Here is a 19692-nt window from a genome sequence, read left to right on the forward strand (position 1 = left end):
TCATGGTGAGTATGAAATGCAATGCAGATGATGACCTAACTCTAAAAATGATGCTCTAATTTTTTATTTTATTTATTTTTTCAAAGAAAAGAAATTGCCCCTTGCTAAAAAAATTTAAAACACATTTTGAAATAAAAATTTTAATTTGACTGGATGCTTGTCATGAAAAGTATTGCGGACATGAGAAGAGTGAGCGCAGAAGTGAGTGTGTGCAACTTGCATTACTTAACAACAATTTGATTCTTTGTCAATGTGGATCTGATTTCGCTTTTCAGTTTTTCCACTAATTAAAGTCATCGTAAAATAAACAAGCTCTCTCTTCTTCACTAGATTAATTTTTTTGTCTGACCCTCAACTTTCAAGGTGACTAATCATACCAACACATAATAAGCTCATGCTTCAATAGCTGCCAATCTAATTTCACAATGATTGAGACTGTAGAAACTTTCAAATGAGCAAAACTCATTGACCATGTAAGCCTGAAAATGAGAGCTCCAAGTGCATAAAAGCCTAGGACTTTCCAATCTAATGCACTTTAACCTTCTCACTGCAAGGCTTGCATCAAATTGATCCATATTAAATATTTTCATGTAGCCAATAATTTTTTAAAGACTTAAAAGAAAATTAATAGGACATAAGTTACTGAATGAAGTGAATGGTAATAATGATGGCAAGGGACGGAATGGTAATGACTATTATTTTTTGTATTCAACTTTGGGTATTAGGAGGCTCAAAGAGATACCAATGAAGGTTGGTCACGTCATTCTTGAACGTGAGGTTCAATGAAAAGAAATTGGGTTAAGGAATCATGGGGATCTCTTACTTGAGAGCTTCGATTACAAAGAAAGAACTAAAATTTTTGGAGCTTTCTCACATTTTCTTTTTTTCTTTTTTCTCAATAATAACTCTTTTTCTTTTTCTTAATGCCTTTTTTTTATATTTTGGGCATTTTTTATGAGAACTTTTTTTTATACTCCTCTTCATAAAATAAAAAATGCCCCAGGATAGGTAGGTTTTATAAAATCTGGCATTTTTCCTATTTTGTATTATCTAGATGATGGAAATTTTTTATGTATTTTATTGAATTCTCAGTCCTTATTTTGTCAAAAATGGAGTTGAAATGAGCTTGAAGTGAGCCCGACAAGTTTTAAGGGTATTATGGATATTTTGAGATTGTTTTGGGGACATTTTGGTCACCAGGGTCAAGATTGTTCGACCCTGAGTTGACCAGTGGAGTCAACTATGAGAAGTCATTTCTGGCCATTCGAGTGGCATGGTATATAAATTTTTGGTTTGGGGAAGGTAAGGAATGGGTATAGGGGACAATTGCAGCCAATCTTATGGTGTAATATGGCCAGAAAATGCCAGAGTGTATCACTACTGTTATACACTCAAATTTACAAAACATTTTTTCATATATAACGTATGCGCTCTATTTTTTTTTAAGTATTGAAGTCCTTCACTGGTCCGTAATTCATTTATGAGAATCAAAGAATACAATCATCCTGTTATTGTCCAAGGCAACCTATTCACTCGTTCACTGAACAGACGTTGAATGCCAAAGTATACTGGGTGTTATCTGTGAAGATGTTACGTGCCTTTACTCAAAATAACTGATCTCTTGTGTGTCAATTTTAGTTTCATATCCTAATGACCGATTAGTCGTTTGACATGATAGACAACAGTAAGAGTTGTTTCTCTACTCAATCTAAAAGAAGGCCCTGAAGTGAACGCTGATGCTCCAAGTCCTTCGACGTTTTAGTATCCTAGCTTCATATTAGCACTGTTTGCTCCCACATAAGATTGTCAACATGGCAAGTAATCCTATGGTAGGATTACCAGTCTCCTTTCAAATTGCTTCTTGTAGAAATATGGAACTCTCTCTTTCTCTCTCTCTCTCTCTCTCTCTCTCTCTCTCTCTCTCTCTCTCTCTCTCTCTCTCTCTCTCTCTCGTGAGACCCTTCAGCTTATTCAAAAAACGATAGTGTAATGGTCGTTGCACATTCATCTAAAGATTCCCACCCATGTCTTTATTCACATATTTTGCTTTCATGCATTAGTGTTCTTCCAAGTAAACGTGTATTACTTGGAGATATGGAAAACAACATCCAAACCTTAATGATTTCGATTGCAGATCACCAACGCTTTTGGCTTGATCTCATTTCCAAGAATCCACTGACTCTCCATGGTGATTGTTTTCCAAGTTACCTGTATCGTGATGAAAAAGAGTTACATGTAGAGAGAGAGAGAGAGAGAGAGAGAGAACTCTAATTCTACTATAAAGGTTAGGTGAAAAGAAGTTGGTGCAAGCATGAGGTCACCGCATAGGTCTGTTTAATTTCAATATTAAATGGACAAAATATTCCCACGTTTATTTACTGTTTGTCTCCTAGTCCGATCTGTCGTATAGTCTGACTAAATCCGCAGTTGAATATAGTTCGAAATTTAAACTCGGTGTAAAAGCCGAGGGAGGATCAGGTGCAATGTGATTGCACACTTTTAGTGTGCTGCTGCACCTGATCACCCACCATCTTTGCGATACAGCCCGTCAGCTGTGAGGCCCAACAGCAGATGGATGGGGATCAGATGTCGCAGCACACTTGAAGTATGCAATCACATTGCACCTGATCTCAATTCGGTAAAAGCCTACCACTAGTCCAGGTTAGTCAGGCTCATGGTGGGTGCGGTTCAGGTACTAAGACCCACTTGGGCATGCCCTGATCCTCTCTGAGTCCAAATGTAGATTGGAAAGAGGAGAGCTAAAAAAGGGAATTAACCCAAACAGAGGTCGTGGCCAAACCCATATCCAACCCAAACCTGACCCCGTTTACAACCCTAATTTGAGAGGTATTGTCACACTAGAAAATCTGTCTTTTTTACCCCTCCACCTACAATGTCGAATAAAACGAAGTATTCCTTGTACTTAGAAGGATGATTACTTGATTCTTAAGCAAGTTAGGCAATAAGCTTTTTGCTTATCAAAACAACCCTAGCTGTAATACAGACTTTTGAAGATATGTCCTTTTTCAAAAAAATCTTTACACATATAACCACCAGAAGTAATAGTTCAGTTTAGCAAAAATCCTCTCCTAATGATCTTGAAGAGTCATCAAAATTTTCATCTTACCAGGACAAGATTTGCTGTGAATTGGGACAAGAGGTGCCTTACAATTTATAAATGGAAAGAACTATCTCAACCTAAAAACTCTTGCTTTTTCGGTGTACTGGCGTTACTTAAAGAAGCTGATGGAATATGTTACTTTCATGGCCCCTCCCAACTTTGCGAATTAATTACAAGAAAGTGGCTTTAAATTCTTTCAAGTAAAGAACCTTCTCTTGTTAAGAAAATGTGAAACAATGTGTGTAAAAAACTTCAAAGTAGAGCACTCAAAAGGTCATTTATCATCCTAGTGTAATGAAAATGACTCTTGAAAAGTTAATAGCATAAACCCCTGACTTTATTTGGTCGGTGTGATTAAGGGTTCTTAGAGAAATACATGGCAACCAAGTTATGTTCAGCATAATCCTTGAAGTAATGCACAAGTATATAATCCAGTAACCTTATTTGACAAGAATTGTGGCTCATATATGACAAAAATCTACTTGCATATCACGAAAGGAAAAAACAGCTTGATTTCCACGTGATGACGATGCCAATTTTCTCTTCCTAGAAAGAGAAAAAGAACTGATGCCTCGACTTTCCATCTGCAGTGACAAACCCCAAATTTTTCTTTGCTTCTTTACAATAAAGTGGCACACCTAAAGAGAGATTTAGGCAATCTGTCAACCCCTTTTTTGTCACTGGCTACATGTCCTATTTGGCGTCCATGGTGTTCTTTGGCTTGACCCAGAGCTAAAGATTCTTACTATAGATGCAAATAGGTTACTGATGCAGATCAAGAGAGAGATGCGATCCGGGTTTATAGGATTCATTCGAATCTAATTTTGTTATTTGGTTTTTGTTTATTTTGGATCTTAAGTTTGTGTTTTGGATACGGCATCAATATATATATATATATATATATATATATATATACACACGCGAGCATTTCGTGTCTTCGGCAGGTACATCCGGTAAAATCGCCATTGGCACTGCTAAACTGCACCAGCCAGTAGAATCAAGGTGTGGCTTCGACAAACAAGTCAAACAGGAGGCCTGCAAAGGGCAAGCACCAACCCAACCCGGCGGCACCCTGAGTGAGTGTCAACAGTCAAGCAACAACTCTCATCTAGGTGGCGACTGGTTTATCAGACAGAAAAAGCCTACATAGGCCTCAAATGCGTTTTGACCACAACACGGTCTTTGGGCAGTCCCTAGACCGTCAAGGGCCCACTCAACCGAACCATAGTGCCGACCGTGTTGTGACTTCCTACACATGGTTGCCTTTTTGGATGCTGCCATGATCATGCCTTGTACTTCAGAGTCAGTCATTCCTTGCAAGCTCCAAACATTGGCAAGAGATACCGACGAAGTTCGGCTAGAGCTGCAAAGACGTCATTGTTCCATTAACCTCTTCTTGGAAGTGACCTCAGCGTTGCACCAAAAACCAGTTTGGAGCAACACATCCAAAAATTATTTTGTTTCTATGCTTCCAAACATGAATCAGTACCCAGCACCGCCACCAGAAATCCTGTTTGTTGAAGCCATTTCCCATTTGACAAGAAAGAAACAGGTCACGTGGGTTGCGAGCATGCATTGGCAAAGAGTCTGGTTTCAGTAAGCCCGGTTCAGATCCTTTGATCCATTTGCATTCAAGGAAGAGATGTGTGGTTGTCTCATTTGTAGCTATGCTGAATCGGAAGCAAATCAGGTCATGCTGAACATAAGCTTTTTTTTGCTCATGCCAACATCGTGGCCGTCCGTTTTGTATTTTGAAAAGTTAAACAGTCAACAGAACAGTTATATGTTACGTGGCATTCATCCAAAATGCAAACAGACGGCCACGATGTTGGCATGAGCAAAAAAAAGCTCATGTTCAGCATGACCTGATCTGCTTCCTGCTGAATCCCATTCGTTGGAGATTGTTGTTTGTTCTAGCCCTGTGGTTCAACACCAGCCATCCAGACAAAGAAGCTTTAGGAGGAAGACCAGTCCTCCTAAGGGAACGATTTGGGAACCAAGTTGCATAGTGGGGACCTTGTGCCCGGCAACATGACGCAACTGAGAAGTTAAACGTCTTTTTCATGCATCCACTACAAACGATCTTCACGGTTGGAAACCTGCAGTCCGTCCAACAGCGCCAACAATTCCAAGAACTGCTGCCAAGTGGAAGGAGAGTGAGGACGACATATGCTGATCTTGCCAATGATGAGTGGCAAACCAACAGCTAGAAACTGTGTCACCAGTTCTCCTGCATATGTGAAATAGCTCAAGGAACAGTTGATTAAGAGGCACCTCTGCTGCCCGTGTATCCCACCAAAACAAAGTCTTTTTGCCATCTCCCATCACGACCTTTACACTTTGCAGAAAAAATATGAAGCACCTTCCTTTCCAAAAACCTGACCCTGTCTTCCACCTTGCATTTTAAAATTCTCAATTTCAAGTCCAACCTTGTAGGCCATATTTGCGCTTTAAGACCAGTGTTGCACCCTCGTTATCATTTGAAATTTTTTACCACCATTTGATCAAGAGTGCATTATTAAAACACCTTAGATCCTTTATGCCAAAAGCCTTGTGATAGAAGAAGTGTGACCATGTCCCAGCCAATTGGTGGTTGAACCTGCTTTTCTCCATGACCCCCCCCCCCCCCCCCCATAGGAACCTTATTATGACATTGTTAATTCGCTTGAGAACCATATTTGGAATAGAAAAAATACCCATGAAGTGTCGTGTCACTGTTGTAAGAACTTATTTCTCCTGCTTTTGACACCACCTTTGCTTTTCAAGATTCAATTTTGCACCAGATTCTATCCTCCATCGATGCCAATAGGAAATGTTTTGTTGCCCCCTTATGTAGAGGGATACCCAGGTATTTCATTTGTTGAACAAGGAGATGAGGCGCGATCAAAATATTGTAAAAATTAGAGCATTGGCATGTCCGGACTTCGGGGATACTTGATGAAATAGGGAAACAAAAATGATGTGTTTTAAAAAAATGCCCCACAAATTTTCAAATCCGCCTAATGGACAATATCACAATTTTTTAATTTTTCTTAGTGTTCTTACCCATCGCAAATGCGAATTTTTTATTTTCATGTGTCATGACACTAAAATAATACACTCACGGAACTCGTCAACAAAATCGCATCGAAAGTTGCGATATTTCAAAAAAGATTGTGAAATTCCAAACAATTTGCGAAACTCATGATGAGGTTCGTGTGATCACCTGCGAAATTCATAAAAGTTGTAGAAGTTCATAAAATTGTTGATGAGTATCACATTAAGTATTGTGAAATTCTAAAATATTTGTGAATGATTGATATTTTCAGAATTTTGTGAAAGAATGATATTTCATTTTTTAACCCATTTTTGCATCTGAATGCCCTATTTTCACAACCCTAGGGTTCTTGTGGTCCCCAAATCCTTTCGATGATTTTTTGATAGCATAGTGACGATATTTTGATAACATTCAGATGAATATTTTGGCGGATATTACATATTGATTATGGATGTAAAAATTTGCACATGAAAATTTAAATTTATATGAATGACTATGTGTGTGTTTTACTATGAATGTAGATGACTATGCGAAATTTCTTTTTAATTTAAAAAGAATGAATGAAAATTCGCATGTACCTTGCAAAAAAATTTGATGCAAAAAATTACCAGTTACAAACACATGTTTATTCCCTGTAATAAATCAATCACTTGTTACATAAACAACACATATCAAACAAAAAATAAGATAAGCAACTTCATTCTCTGTTATATACACAATTCATTATCATAAATAAATTAATCACCTGTTACGTATACAACACATAAACAAATTAATCACTTATTATATAAATAATTCATTCTACTCAAAAACACAAAAATTAAACAACTTCATTCCATATTATATACATAATTTATTCTCCTTAAAAAAATGAATTAAACAACTTTATTTCCTCTTATATACATAATTTATTCTCCTTAAAAGACAATAATCAAGCAACTTCATTCCCTGTTATATACACAATTCATTCATAAATAACTTTATTACCTTACATGCAAACATATTCATTAATTTATACATAACATAACAAAGTTTAATTAATGTACATAACAAAATTCAAGCTATAAATCATTTTTCATTTATGCTTTAGTTGGTTGTATAGCTCATTTTTGTAATTTTGCAAATGAGCGATAAGACCACCTGTGTAGTTAAGCATCTCCCTCAGCCTGACAACTTTTTTCCTTAAACGGACTATTTCTACATTTGCGCTAGTAGCACTTGTTGTAGCCTCAACTTCTTCCTTGATATGTACCTTATCTCTCTCTTCGTCCTTGTGTATATCGGTCATGGTTTAAATGTTGATGTTTTCTCTACCATCGTATTAGTCTTTCAGTTCATACTCAAACAAAGTGGGGTAATCCTTCCTATCCTTTATTGTGCCATGGATTATTTTACTAACTAGTCCAAGGTGACGAGGTGTTAGCTGAACAAAGCCAACCTATCATACCACTCGACTGGATAGTTGCCGCTTAACTTCGTTCATGTTGTGCAACCAAATGTCACTCCTTATGAGATCTCGCACGTGCACAACTACATCCTCATGGTCCTCATCTATCGCATATACATAGGGATACCACGTTATCAAAAACGTAACAAATATCATGAATGCCTCCAATAAAATAAACACCCCCAACAAAAGAATAAACATCTTCAATAGATTATTTGAAGAAAACTTACATATGCGTCAGTGATGTTCTGTAATTGTGTTAGGCAAGATGCTCTATTGGTATTCTGACCTAACTCACTTCGATCATTTCTATCCCATTTGTCATGTGTTTGTTTCTACATTGTAGCACGTGAAAATTTAGAGAAAGGGTTATGTCTCAAGGGTCTTTCAATAGATATATACTCCTATATCCAAACTTATAAGGATCAATACAAGGATTAGCACCACATCAATAATTTATAGATAACAAATGCAAAGAAATATCAAATAGAAAACATGAAAGAATGAATACTTCTAACAAAACCAAAATGCATGCAATATTTTTTTTGTCAGTCATGCACTCAGAAAAACATGTATACATGTGTATACGAATGACAACTCCCCATACATATTCATCGATGAAAGTCAATGGTTGCAATAATTCCAAGTATGATTCATGGATTGTCTTTCCACCCGAGTCAATGAATAATCATGTACCAAAAAAGTAGAGTAAGAATGCTCTGATGTCGTTCTGCAATTCTTTTCGCCCTTTCCTCCAAAAGTCAGTACCAGCTTTCCACAAGAACTATTTGTCAATATGGGGTCATAGTGGTTCCTCAACTATGATAACTTGACCCTAGCATCGTCTCATGCCTTATCATCGGCATCTATGAGGACATAACCTAAATTCTTGAATTCTCCCCACCGACGTCTAATCACTGACTTCGCATGGAACTTCAATCCAGTGATTCGTGACATGTCCTCCAACGTAATCATCATCTCAATATCTCCAAAGTTAAATGTGTTTGACAACGAACTCCAAAATTGCATAATAGAATCTATGAAACTATGGCCGATGTTCCATCTTGTGATCTCCAAAAAAATTTAGAAATGCATCTGATCCAACAAATCCTTATGGGACTTTGTTAATGCAAGAAACCATGAGTGTAATTTGTGTCAAAAGAATCAATGCATGTAGGGTGGTGGAGGAGGATGCGGTTGTTGCACTCACATGCACATATTTAGTAGTTATAACATTAAAATGCAAGTACACAAATACACAAATAAAAATATGGCTATGCATAGCATGCATGATGCATATACACAAACTAGTAATAATTATATGAAGTACAAAATAAACATGATTTAGTTCTATACCTTCATTAGTACTATATATAGTTTATATTTGTACTAATGAAGGTATGAAATTAGTACCAAATGTTCATGAATTATGGTGATATACTCTTGATTTACATAACTTATGGTACTGAAGTACTGAACAACTATAATGTTGACTCAAACTTTTTTTTTGGTTTTAAAAGATGACTTGAAGATGTTTTAAACCTTATGTTTATGAATTACGCTTACATACACAAAAACATTAAGTGTTTTCTCAATGATTACACATACATAAACATCAAGTGGCAGTTATATATGACAATTTTAACAGTTATTAAATGTAAAATTGACAATGAATATACAAAATAAATGTAGAAAAGTACATGTCTCAAGCATTGTTTGTTGTTGCAACCTCCTAGTGGAAGCATGCACTCTCACCGAAGGATGGGGAGGAGAAACCTCATGTGCACTATGTAGCATAGCATGCCTCTCCTCTACCTCCGAGCCCATAATCACATCTACTTTCTGAGGACCCTCCATAATATACCCAACCTCAGCTTCACTCTCCTCCGCATTTGAACCCATACTCTCCTTCAATTTGTGCACCTACATCTCTATCTCGCCACTACCATTACAAGTGACCATGTCTCCATCTTGTTTAAGATGGGTATCGAGGTAGGCAACAATCTCACTATGAATCAATGGCTTAAACTGCTTCACCAATTAATCTCACTTTCCCTCCTTCGATGCTTTCAGGATGAGAAACAAATATTTAACCGCAATATCATCAACTTTTCTTATAGAATCAGCAGGACTTTTAGGACAATCTAAAATTTTTTAGCAGTTGATTTGTTGGAAGTGCATAAAACTGCTTGGATGAGCGCAGTTTTTTACGTTGTAGATCGTTGAGGCTATAAATTTTATATATTTGATAGCCAAAATTTTGGTGCTTGAACAGGATCCCTCTCTATCAAGTGGCAAGCATATTGTATGTGTCAAGAAGTGTCTTAAGAAACACCACGTAACCGTCAAATCCTACAAGTCCTTCAGGCTTAATGTTATTTTTCTTCTTTGTGACGATGGGTATAAATTGTGTGTTTTTCTCTTCTTTGTTGTCATCTCGTAATAAAAAAACTTAATTCCTACAATAACAAGAAGGGTACCGTCATAATTCAAATAGTAAAATAGATAATAGACATCCAAAAACCGAAAATAAAAAAAATAAAGAAAACTCGCATGTAATGTTCTACACACCAAAAAAAATCGATTAAAGTAGATAATATACATGTAAAAATACGTCAATTGAGTGTCGTGACTGATCCATACAACCAATTTAAAAATAAATGTTTTACCGAAAAAACAACTATAAAAACTATACACCGAAAAGACTAGTCGTCGGTAATCTTACTGGAAAAAAAAACTTGGTTGAGGGACGTTGATGAAGTCGTCGTTGATGGTTTTACCAAAATATTCGCAGGATATTCGCTAGAGGGGCCAAAATTCAAGGTTTCCCACCGTCGGTGAACCGCCGCCGATGAGAAATTTTTGCAAAGTCGTCCTCCGCCAAAATATTCGCTTGAATGTTATCGAAATGTCGTTGGAATGCAATAAAAAAATCATCGAAAGGATTTTGAGGACTACTGGTTGGGGACCACAAGAATCCTAGGGTTACGAAAATAGGACATCTGAATGCAAAAAAACATTGAAAAACAAAGGGTCATTTATATGAGATTAAATTTTGCAAGAAAAAAAAATTCACAACACATCGTGCGATACTCTTTCTGAATTTTGCAAATTACGAAAATATCAAACTTTCACAAATATTTCAAAAATTCACAATACTTGATACTTGTCCACAATTTCACCATTATCGAACTTTCGCAACTTTTATGATTTTTGCACGTAATCGTGCGAAACACATTTATAATTTCATAAATTGTTTAAAATTTCACAATCTTTTTTGGAATATTTCAACCTCCGATGTGATTTTGTTGACAAGTTCTATAAGCATATTATTTTGGCATCATAACGCACAAAAATTAAAATTTCGCATTTGCAAAGGGTAAAAATACCCCAAAAAAATGAAAACCTACAGTATTGGCCATTAGGCAGGTTTGATAAATTACAAGGCATTTTTTAAAACACGTCATTTTTGTCGTACAGGACTATGATTTTTCATTTTATATAAGATTTTAAACTAAGGCTTTTCGAATTATGGTTTTTTATTTAGGATTTCGAATTAGGGGTTTTCGATTTAAGGTTTGAATTAAGGCTTTTTTATTTAGGGCTTTTCGAATTAGCGTTTGATTATATTAGGGCCCTTTATATTTTAAAATTTTATATCAAAATAATATAATTTATTTGTTTTTTCTTCAAATTACATAAATTTTATACTTTTTTGATGTTAGGATCCCATCCAATACAAAAATTCATAATAAACATCAAAAATCAAACTCCAAACACAAGGAACACAACTTCTTGTCCAATCGAAATAAATGTTGGATGTAGTACAGTTGTTGCAAATCAACAAATCAAACAGAACATGTGTTCTGTCTGTTTTGTTCTACTGTTTTGTCCGACAAGCAATCAGACCACTTATGTTTATTTGGTGCAACAAACCACAAATATATGCCTTCAAGGGAAAATGAAGAAAGAAAATATTCCTTCCAAATGCTATAAGTTGAGACATCCTTTTTCACTTAATCGAAGGGTGAACCAAAAATTACAGAATGAATACAATAGAAGTTGGCAAAAGGCCACGATAATTACAACAAAGGGCGGCTGTCTGAAGAAGCAGATTCATATAGTATACATAGCCTTACAGTGCAGAAAGCAGCAGAATAGTTCCTTGACAGTACATCAGCCTTATAACGCGAACTATACGTCTGCACGGCAGCAACAAACATAGCTCAAAGATAAATAAAGTACATACCATTTTTACGGATTCTCAATAATGCACATCTGCCCTCAACTCACCTCAGTATGACTGCCAGCCATTTGCTGCAAGTATCCATCACATGCTACGGCGAGCAAAAGACCACTGCCTAGGCACTGGATATACATTATGCTGTATTCTTACCACGTGGCAAACGGCTGGGTCTAAATATTTGCTTCAGTAAAGCCATTTTTGGGACATTCCAATGTTCCACGTGTCTGAGATCCAAAGAAGCTTATTCAGGAACTTCCAAGAGCACCACTAGGTAGCCATTCTAGTAAATCTTTTCAGAATATAAAACCTTGCCTACAAATGCACGCATGTCTGGCGTAAACACACACAAGCTTTCAAAGCATAAGATCAAAGTTAATATGCAATATTGGAAGAAATTTAACACCACATAATTTCGATATTTGCTTGAAATAGCTTGAAGCAATGAAAATAATGCAAACTTTATGATAAAGAAATAGATGTGTTTATGGGGCAGAAATGGATGTTGTGTTCCGCTTTCCTTTAGCGTCAGAGGCCATTAAAAGCAATCATTATTTGAACATGGGAATGGTGTTCAGCATTCCAGGAATACAACCAAAAATCACAATCCATTCTGCTATTGAAGGCCATCTAAAATAGGAGTGTCAAATTCCAGCATTTGAAAATGACCATGTCAGCCAGAGTTTGATTTCCAATCAGAGTAGCATCGCCTAGTTTTCTTATCTACTGCAAACTAGAAAATAAAAGCTGAAGAAAACGTGTGCACAAAGAAACATAATGCAAGACTCTATTACAAAAAGAAAAAATTGAAAAAAGTTGACAATAACCAACAAAAAATTGTTCAGAAAACAAAGAAATGGTAGAAGAGGGGGTGCTTTACAATCAAGAGTTTTTTGGGTCATTATGCTTTTCTAAATAGCAAAAAGCCTTCACTTCTGGGATTAACAAAGTCTGCAACAGCCAAGAGTTTGGGAATGTTGTTCACTTCATAAAGACATTATTATGACCTAATAGTAAAGTAAAAATTGTGTAGCCCATTGTGTTAAAATTTTAAAATTCTAACTAATAAAACTAAAGTTCTGGTAAAGTCACACAATTTATATAGAAGAAAATAATAGGACAAAACATAGTACCTGCATACTTTTCCTGACTGGGCATCAAAGTAGTACTCTGTATATCCAGTAGCTAAGAAACATATGGCACAATAATTCTTCTATCAGTAAACTCAGTCTCAGAGATCCACACCTGACCTGATGCAAGTGAAAGCAAAGATCTTACCAGAGAGGATGGGCCTCCATGGAAATGACATGACACAAATAAATCGCCAGTGCCCGATTCCTTTATCCTGCACCAAGATTATAATTTGACAAAGAATCATCATCTATTGGTAAGAATTCAAAAACCTATTCAGATGCTTCCGATTCCAGGATCTGAACTACAGATCAACTAGTTAATTTCTACCTCTAGGTCCTCCCATTTCATAAGATTCATACTTGATTTCTCTAGTAGTAGGCCAAAGTTTGAGCAGTTTCTCTTGAAACGCCTCAGTCCTCTGAATGAACCAGCTGGATCAGCAAATTCACAATCTTCTTCATAAGCACTCATTGTTATGTTTCCTATAAGAGCAATATGTTGAACAAATGAGCAAGAGATCTGCATTCTACCATGGAACCCAAATAGTATTTCAAAATTATGGTTCAAAGCACATCTATGGGTACAAATTATAATGGCCTATTTGTGAAAGACTTCATGCACACACAAATGCTTCAAAGCAGCCAAAGCCTCCCTTTTGCAGCGAATTACCATTTTTAGACTGGAGGATGAAAAAGCAAGCTCTTTTTTAGTGTCAGCAGAAATAACTCAATAACCTTTCAGTTCTCTGCTTGTGTCACCTTGGTCTAAAGTCCTTAGTTCATTAATCTAAACACGGAGCTTTATCATAGCAGCTCAAACACTTCCCATTTGATTTTAGAAGAATTACTTCTTTTTGGTTGGTCCTCCATCATCTTCTTAAAGAGCTGAATTATGTCATCACTAGCTGACATATTAGTTCATCTAATGAGTTGGTCCTTTGGTAACTGGTTTTTATACAAGAAAAACAGCTTTACTTGCCACATCTTGTAAAGTGAAAACAAAGCCAGCTCCAACAGGTTTGGGTTTATATCTTCCATCTTGGAAGCAATTATTCTAAATAGCTATTTCTTCAGTACTCTGTCTCAAAATTCTGCAACTAATGAGTAGGTATTATCATTATGGGAGGTTTTCACAATAGATTAAAAATAGAGTACTTTCTGGCACCAGTTAGCACTAAATAAAAGTGATGATTAGGGATGCGAACGAAAGGGTTTGCTCCTGTTTGCAGCTCAGATTCATGTCACCATTCATCAACAAAAAGGAATAAAGAGATAAGGAAAGAAGAGAGGAAATGAGAGGGAAGAATGAGATATATTGTTGGCCCCTTCTCTTTTCTATCACCTGTAAGGGTACAAACACACAAATAACCCTGTACATTTATGTATGCAATCTATATACATGAGTGGTCAAACATAAGGAAAAATGTATACTAGCACAAAAATGAATTTATATCTCATAACACTCCCCTGGCATCTATCCCTCCCAACTTGTTCACAAGGTCATCAAGGTTTTCTTTGTTCAAAGCCTTGGTTAGAATATCCAGCAGTTGACTTCCGGCACGTGTATACACCACCTTAAAAAATTTCTTTTCAACTTTTTCTCGAATAAAATGATAATTAATATCAATGTGCGAGGGGAGTGTAATGATGTGCAACCCTTTGATCTCAAGTACGAACACGCGATCTGCAAGTACACGATCCACAATTCTCACGATCACACAAACACTTTGATCTCAAGATCTTCAAGAGCACACTATAACACGATCCACAATCCTCACGATCACATGAGCACTTCGATCAAAAGATTTTAAAGGTCGAAGAGCACGAGGCTCTGGTACCATGTAATGATGTAGGAAGGGAGTACACTCAAAGCCACTAAGGGCATAAACATAAGCCAATAAGGCCAATAGCACAAGCCACAAAGGGCAAGAGAACACTCACAAAATAAAATAAAAAAATAATTTTATTAATCACTCTTAAAATACACAAAATATGCATATTTAATACATTGGGGAGATCGTCTTTATATACAAGAGAGGAGAGCACACTAGCCGTTAGACTAGTCTAACGGCTAGTCAAGCTGGTCAAAACCCAGCAAAAAAGGCAAAAAAGAACTAAACATAAAGAAGAAAAAAATACAAAAAATATATTACAAGAAATGTGTAATATATACATATGTATATACATATATCTATACAAAGCAAGTGTGTGTGTGTGTGTATATATAGATATACATTTAACAAACAAGACCATGCCTCAAAATTTCTAACATTGAACTAAACATTTGTGATTTGAAAGATTGCATTCTTCCAACCATTGCATACTCACTCCCATGAATTTAGTCTCACTTTGACGATGATGCGTTAGATGGCTCCCCCTTAGACATCGCTTCTACAAGATTTCTTCACTTCTACAAAGCACTTAGATGACAAGTGATACACACCAAAATATATCACTCCTAGGGTTTCTAGTCTTACCCTAGGATAGATGTACACCAAATAGGCAAGTAGGGGTGTTGCTCCTTTGCCTTCACATAAAAATCCACATTTATCATGCATCTTCATTAACGATCTACGGGTTCTTACACTTTCAAGTACTCCAAAATAACCAAACCAAACCAATCAACCACCACTTAAAGCTCACAATCAAGATTTACCAAGAAGAACCCCCCAAAAAAAAAGTGGGGACAGGACAATACTTGTAAATTCCAAGGTATATCCTAAAGCTTACCAAAATATCCAACAAAAACTGCTAAAAATCTTCTTATATTACATATTAAATGAAACAAACACATGCAAGAATCAATAGTCTTTCTCTTGGTCAGGTGTCATTGATGGTTGACATCATCTTCTAGCTGACTGAAATTTTCTTCAAAATGTTCTGAACTGAAGTCTGATACCATGATTGCAGCTCTGATTCACATCAACATTTATCAACAAAAGGAGAAATATATAGAGAAGGAAAGAAGAAAGAAGAGGTGAGAGAAGAGAAGAGAAGAAGAGAGAGAAATGAGCAAGAAGAATGAGAGATAGGGGTGGGTCACGGTTTGGCTCCTTTTCTTTTCTATTATCTTTAAGTGGGGGTAAAAAGACAAAAATACCCTTATACATTTAGTATATGCAGTCTATATACATAAGTGTTCAAACATAAGGCAAAATGTATATTAAAACAAAAATGAACTATCTCATAACAGCTCTAACAAACCAACACAATTCGCTAAGGCCCCTACAAATTTGGTTTTGTCCCATGAAAAGCCATAACCGGTTACAATCTGAAATCCGGGTACATATATGGGCAAATAGCTTCAACAAGGATGGGACCGATTGCTGTTTAACCAGATTCGGCAAAGACCTCCAAATCCAATCAGCCAAAGGGTCAAATTTAGTTTTGGCTTTTCATATCTAAATTACCATTGGATTCAGGAGCGAACAGCTCACAATTAAGTAAAGGCTTTTCCTATCCCTACCCAAGCCTGCTCCAAAAGTAATGCCCACATATGAACCAAATCTGGCTCCTTTACATCCTTATGATTGTCACCCTCTGAGGATTTTTCTTGTCCTACAAAATTCTCATAAAGTCCACCTCCCACCTTGCTAACTTTTACTACATTCAGTTTAATTTTGTAGTTTGTGAGGCTGTTTCCTTCCTAAACTCCTCTTTATGTTCCCCCAGTCAGCTGAATCAATCAGTATTGGTCTGCTATTTGTTTCTCGATGCTCTCTCTGGTCACTTGTTTTGGAATGGGTCCATCCATTTTAGCAGTCATGTTCCAGAACCAGGAAGGAAGCACTTCAGGTGTACCAGTTATCATACCCATGGTAAAACCTGGCAGCCAAGTGCAAAGCAGTTAACTGCTGAAAACATCCAAGTAGTAAACTCATCCCAAGATGGGTTATCTCCAGTGTTGTGAAAAGCGTTGAGGCGTAGCGAGGCGCTCGACCAAAATCTGAGGCGAGGCGTAAGCCTAAAAAAAAAACTATAAAAGAATATCTAAAATTATAAATAAATAAAAAAATCTTTATTGATGAAACAACAACTAACAAGAAATTAAAAATCTCAAATAAATACTGAAAAAACATGAGATTAACATGTAAAAAAAATAACATTAATGCAACAACTGGATCTATGTAAGTATGTTAAAACATGAGCATTCGTTAAATAACAAATTAACATTAACAATGAAATGCATATTAGCATTAACAATATCAAATGTATAATTTCTTATGTGAAGGCATTATCTGTTAATGGATATGACATGTCAACATAATTAACATTAGCATTAACAACTTGATTTATGTAAGTATCTAAGAAATAAAACATGAGCATTTATTAAATAAAAAATTAATATTAGCATTAACAAGATGAGGAATTTCTTCTTATTCTAAAATTATAAATAAAAAAAAAATTATTGATGAAACAACAACTAACAAGAAATAAAAAATCTCAAACAAATACTGACAAAATACGAGATTAACATGTAAAAATAACATTAATGCAACAACTTGATCTATGTAAGTATGTCAGAAATAAAACATGAGCATTCATTAAATAAAAAATTAACATTAGCATTAAAAAGATGATTTTTTTCTTCTTCTAAAATCATAAATAAATAAAAAATTCTTTATTGATGAAGCAACAACTAACAAGAAATAAAAAATCTCAAACAAATACTGAAAAAATACGAGAATAACATGTAAAAATAACATTAATGCAACAACTTGATCTATGTAAGTATCTAAGAAATAAAACATGAGCATTCATTAAATAAAAAATTAACATTAGCATTAACAAGATGAAGAGAATTTCTTCTTCTTCTTCTAAATTTATAAATAAATAAAAAATTCTTTATTGATGAAGCAACAACTAACAAGAAATAAAAAATCTCAAACAAATACTGAAAAAATATAAGATTAACATGTAAAAATAACATTAATGCAACAACTTGATCTATGTAAGTATCTAAGAAATAAAACATGAGCATTCATTAAATAAAAAATTAGCATTAACAAGATGAGGAATTTCTTCTTCTTCTTCTAAAATTATGTAAGTATCTGAGAAATAAAACATGAGCATTCATTAAATAAAAATTAACATTAGCATTAACAAGATGAGAAACTTCTTCTTCTTCTTGAGGCACGCCTCGAGGCGTACGCCTCAAGGCATATTAGGCGCACGCCTCAGGCTCTTTACGCCTTGTACCTGCGCCTCAAGGCAGAAAGGCCCTCGCCTTGAGGCGAGGCGCGCTTTTTGCGCCTTGAGGCGCGTTTTTAATAACACTGGTTATCTCATATGTCTTCCCTAGAGCTTCAGCAGTACTCAGACATCTCTAGTGTTGCAGCTATTAAACTTCTGGACCAAGAATCTTTAAGTCGATCTTTCTTACATTAGATTCTATTTCCCGGCAGCATTGAGAAATTATGCTTAGTACAAAGGGTCATTTCCCCTAATACCAACTATTAGAAGGTAGAGAAGGACCCGTCTTTTGACATAAAACCCACTAGTTGAGACTGACTTGAAAGCCCATCTGCCTACAATCTTCCTATCTCAAAGAAACAATTGCGAAGCAACCCAAATTGTCACATTTTTTACACGCATCATAGCATAAAATACAATTTTATCGACCTCCAAATTCAACCGACAGAAAGAGATTTATATTACAAACACAAACAATTGAAGCATCAAATATTGTAATAATTCAATCAAATAATGGCAACGACTAATTCTCCATTATAAATCTCACTATGTATTTCATGAAAGCATTCGCATTAAAGAAAGTTTCAAACAAATTTTTCCCCGAAAAAAAGAACGCCTTGAAACCCTAAACAAGTGGTTTCTTGGGGGGAAAACACTAAGTCTAGGATTTCTAGTTGGTGAAAAATCATAATCATTATAATTCGGTGTGCTCGAACTTCGAAGAGATTAATCTCTTGCATTCAATTCGATTATCTTCTCCAGCCGGAGAAATCAATCGAAGATCCGAGAAGCGGATCGATCGAATCGGGAATAGAAAAATTCAAGAAATTCGAACCTGTGACGAAGTACGAACGGTTGAAGTCCTCCTTGATGGCCTCCACCATGGCCTCCCGGGAGACCTCTCCCAAATCGTTTCCGGAGAGGTCAGTCTGCCGGAGAGAGTTTTCCGGTGCCGACGAACGGAAAAGCGAAGCGGCGACGCCGAGCAGCTCGGAGCCGTACCATGCGATCTTCAGTAAGGCGTTGCTGCCAGCACCAGTCTCCTCGTTGCTGGGGTCCCTGGGCGTCCGGCTTTCGCAGCAAAAGGAAGCGGTTTTCCGGCGGGTTTTCGGCCGAAGAAGGAGACGACGGCGAGAATGAAGGCCGGAAATCGGTGGCAGCGACGAGATGGAGGCCATCCGGAGGGATCGGATTTTAGCGGCACCGAAATTTTCTGTTTTATTATTATTTCAAACAAAATTTCGTATTGATTGTCGGTTGGGATCTATCACAACCTAAAAAGAAATTGATCATCGGTGGACATGTTTTGTAACGTTTTTAGACAGCCTGTTATATCATCATAAGTTGTGACCTTTTAATAATTGAGCTCATCTTCCATGCTGCTGATAGTACCATACTGTCTAGTAAAAGTGCTTTTACTCAACCCAACTCATGACCGTCTGAAAATGTATTGGCCACATTTAATTGCACCGTAAACCACCAACTTTTTAACATTTTCCTTTTCTACCATCAAGCTAT

General features: G+C 36.2%; 1 protein-coding gene across 4 annotated transcripts; it reads right to left on the bottom strand.

Moving 5' to 3' along the window:
• Positions 1-11566: 11566 nt before the first annotated feature.
• LOC149835956 (Nuclear transport factor 2 (NTF2) family protein) lies at positions 11567-19450 on the bottom strand. 4 transcript variants are annotated; one of them, XR_016432667.1, is made up of 6 exons: positions 19010-19450; positions 13310-13464; positions 13127-13193; positions 12982-13033; positions 11899-12075; positions 11567-11807 (listed from the first exon to the last, which is right to left on the bottom strand). XR_016432667.1 is itself a non-coding variant. In XM_090010730.1 (5 exons), exons 1-5 carry the CDS (start codon positions 19350-19352, stop codon positions 12145-12147), a joined length of 636 nt encoding a protein of 211 aa, XP_089866856.1. In that variant the 5' UTR covers positions 19353-19435; the 3' UTR covers positions 12027-12144. The 4 variants fall into 4 exon arrangements, 2 of the variants coding, with proteins under 2 accessions (XP_089866856.1, XP_089866855.1); XR_016432668.1 differs by having other exon boundaries at positions 13310-13413; positions 19010-19435; XM_090010730.1 differs by lacking the exon at positions 11567-11807 and having other exon boundaries at positions 12027-12163; positions 19010-19435.
• Between the last annotated feature and the right edge of the window lie 242 nt (positions 19451-19692).

The sequence above is a fragment of the Nuphar pumila genome, chromosome 6 (assembly GCF_984573655.1).
Source record: "Nuphar pumila chromosome 6, dmNupPumi1.hap1.1, whole genome shotgun sequence".
NCBI lineage: Eukaryota > Viridiplantae > Streptophyta > Magnoliopsida > Nymphaeales > Nymphaeaceae > Nuphar > Nuphar pumila.

Bases quoted from the DNA above. Each gene is read 5' to 3' on its own strand.
- LOC149835956 (XM_090010729.1), bottom strand. From the start codon at position 19,352: ATGGCCTCCATCTCGTCGCTGCCACCGATTTCCGGCCTTCATTCTCGC. The intron at 13,465-19,009 runs GTTCGAATTTCT...TTGCTCTTATAG, and splicing joins CCGTTCGTACTTCGTCACAG to GAAACATAACAATGAGTGCT. The intron at 13,194-13,309 runs GTAGAAATTAAC...ATCTTGGTGCAG, and splicing joins TGAAATGGGAGGACCTAGAG to GATAAAGGAATCGGGCACTG.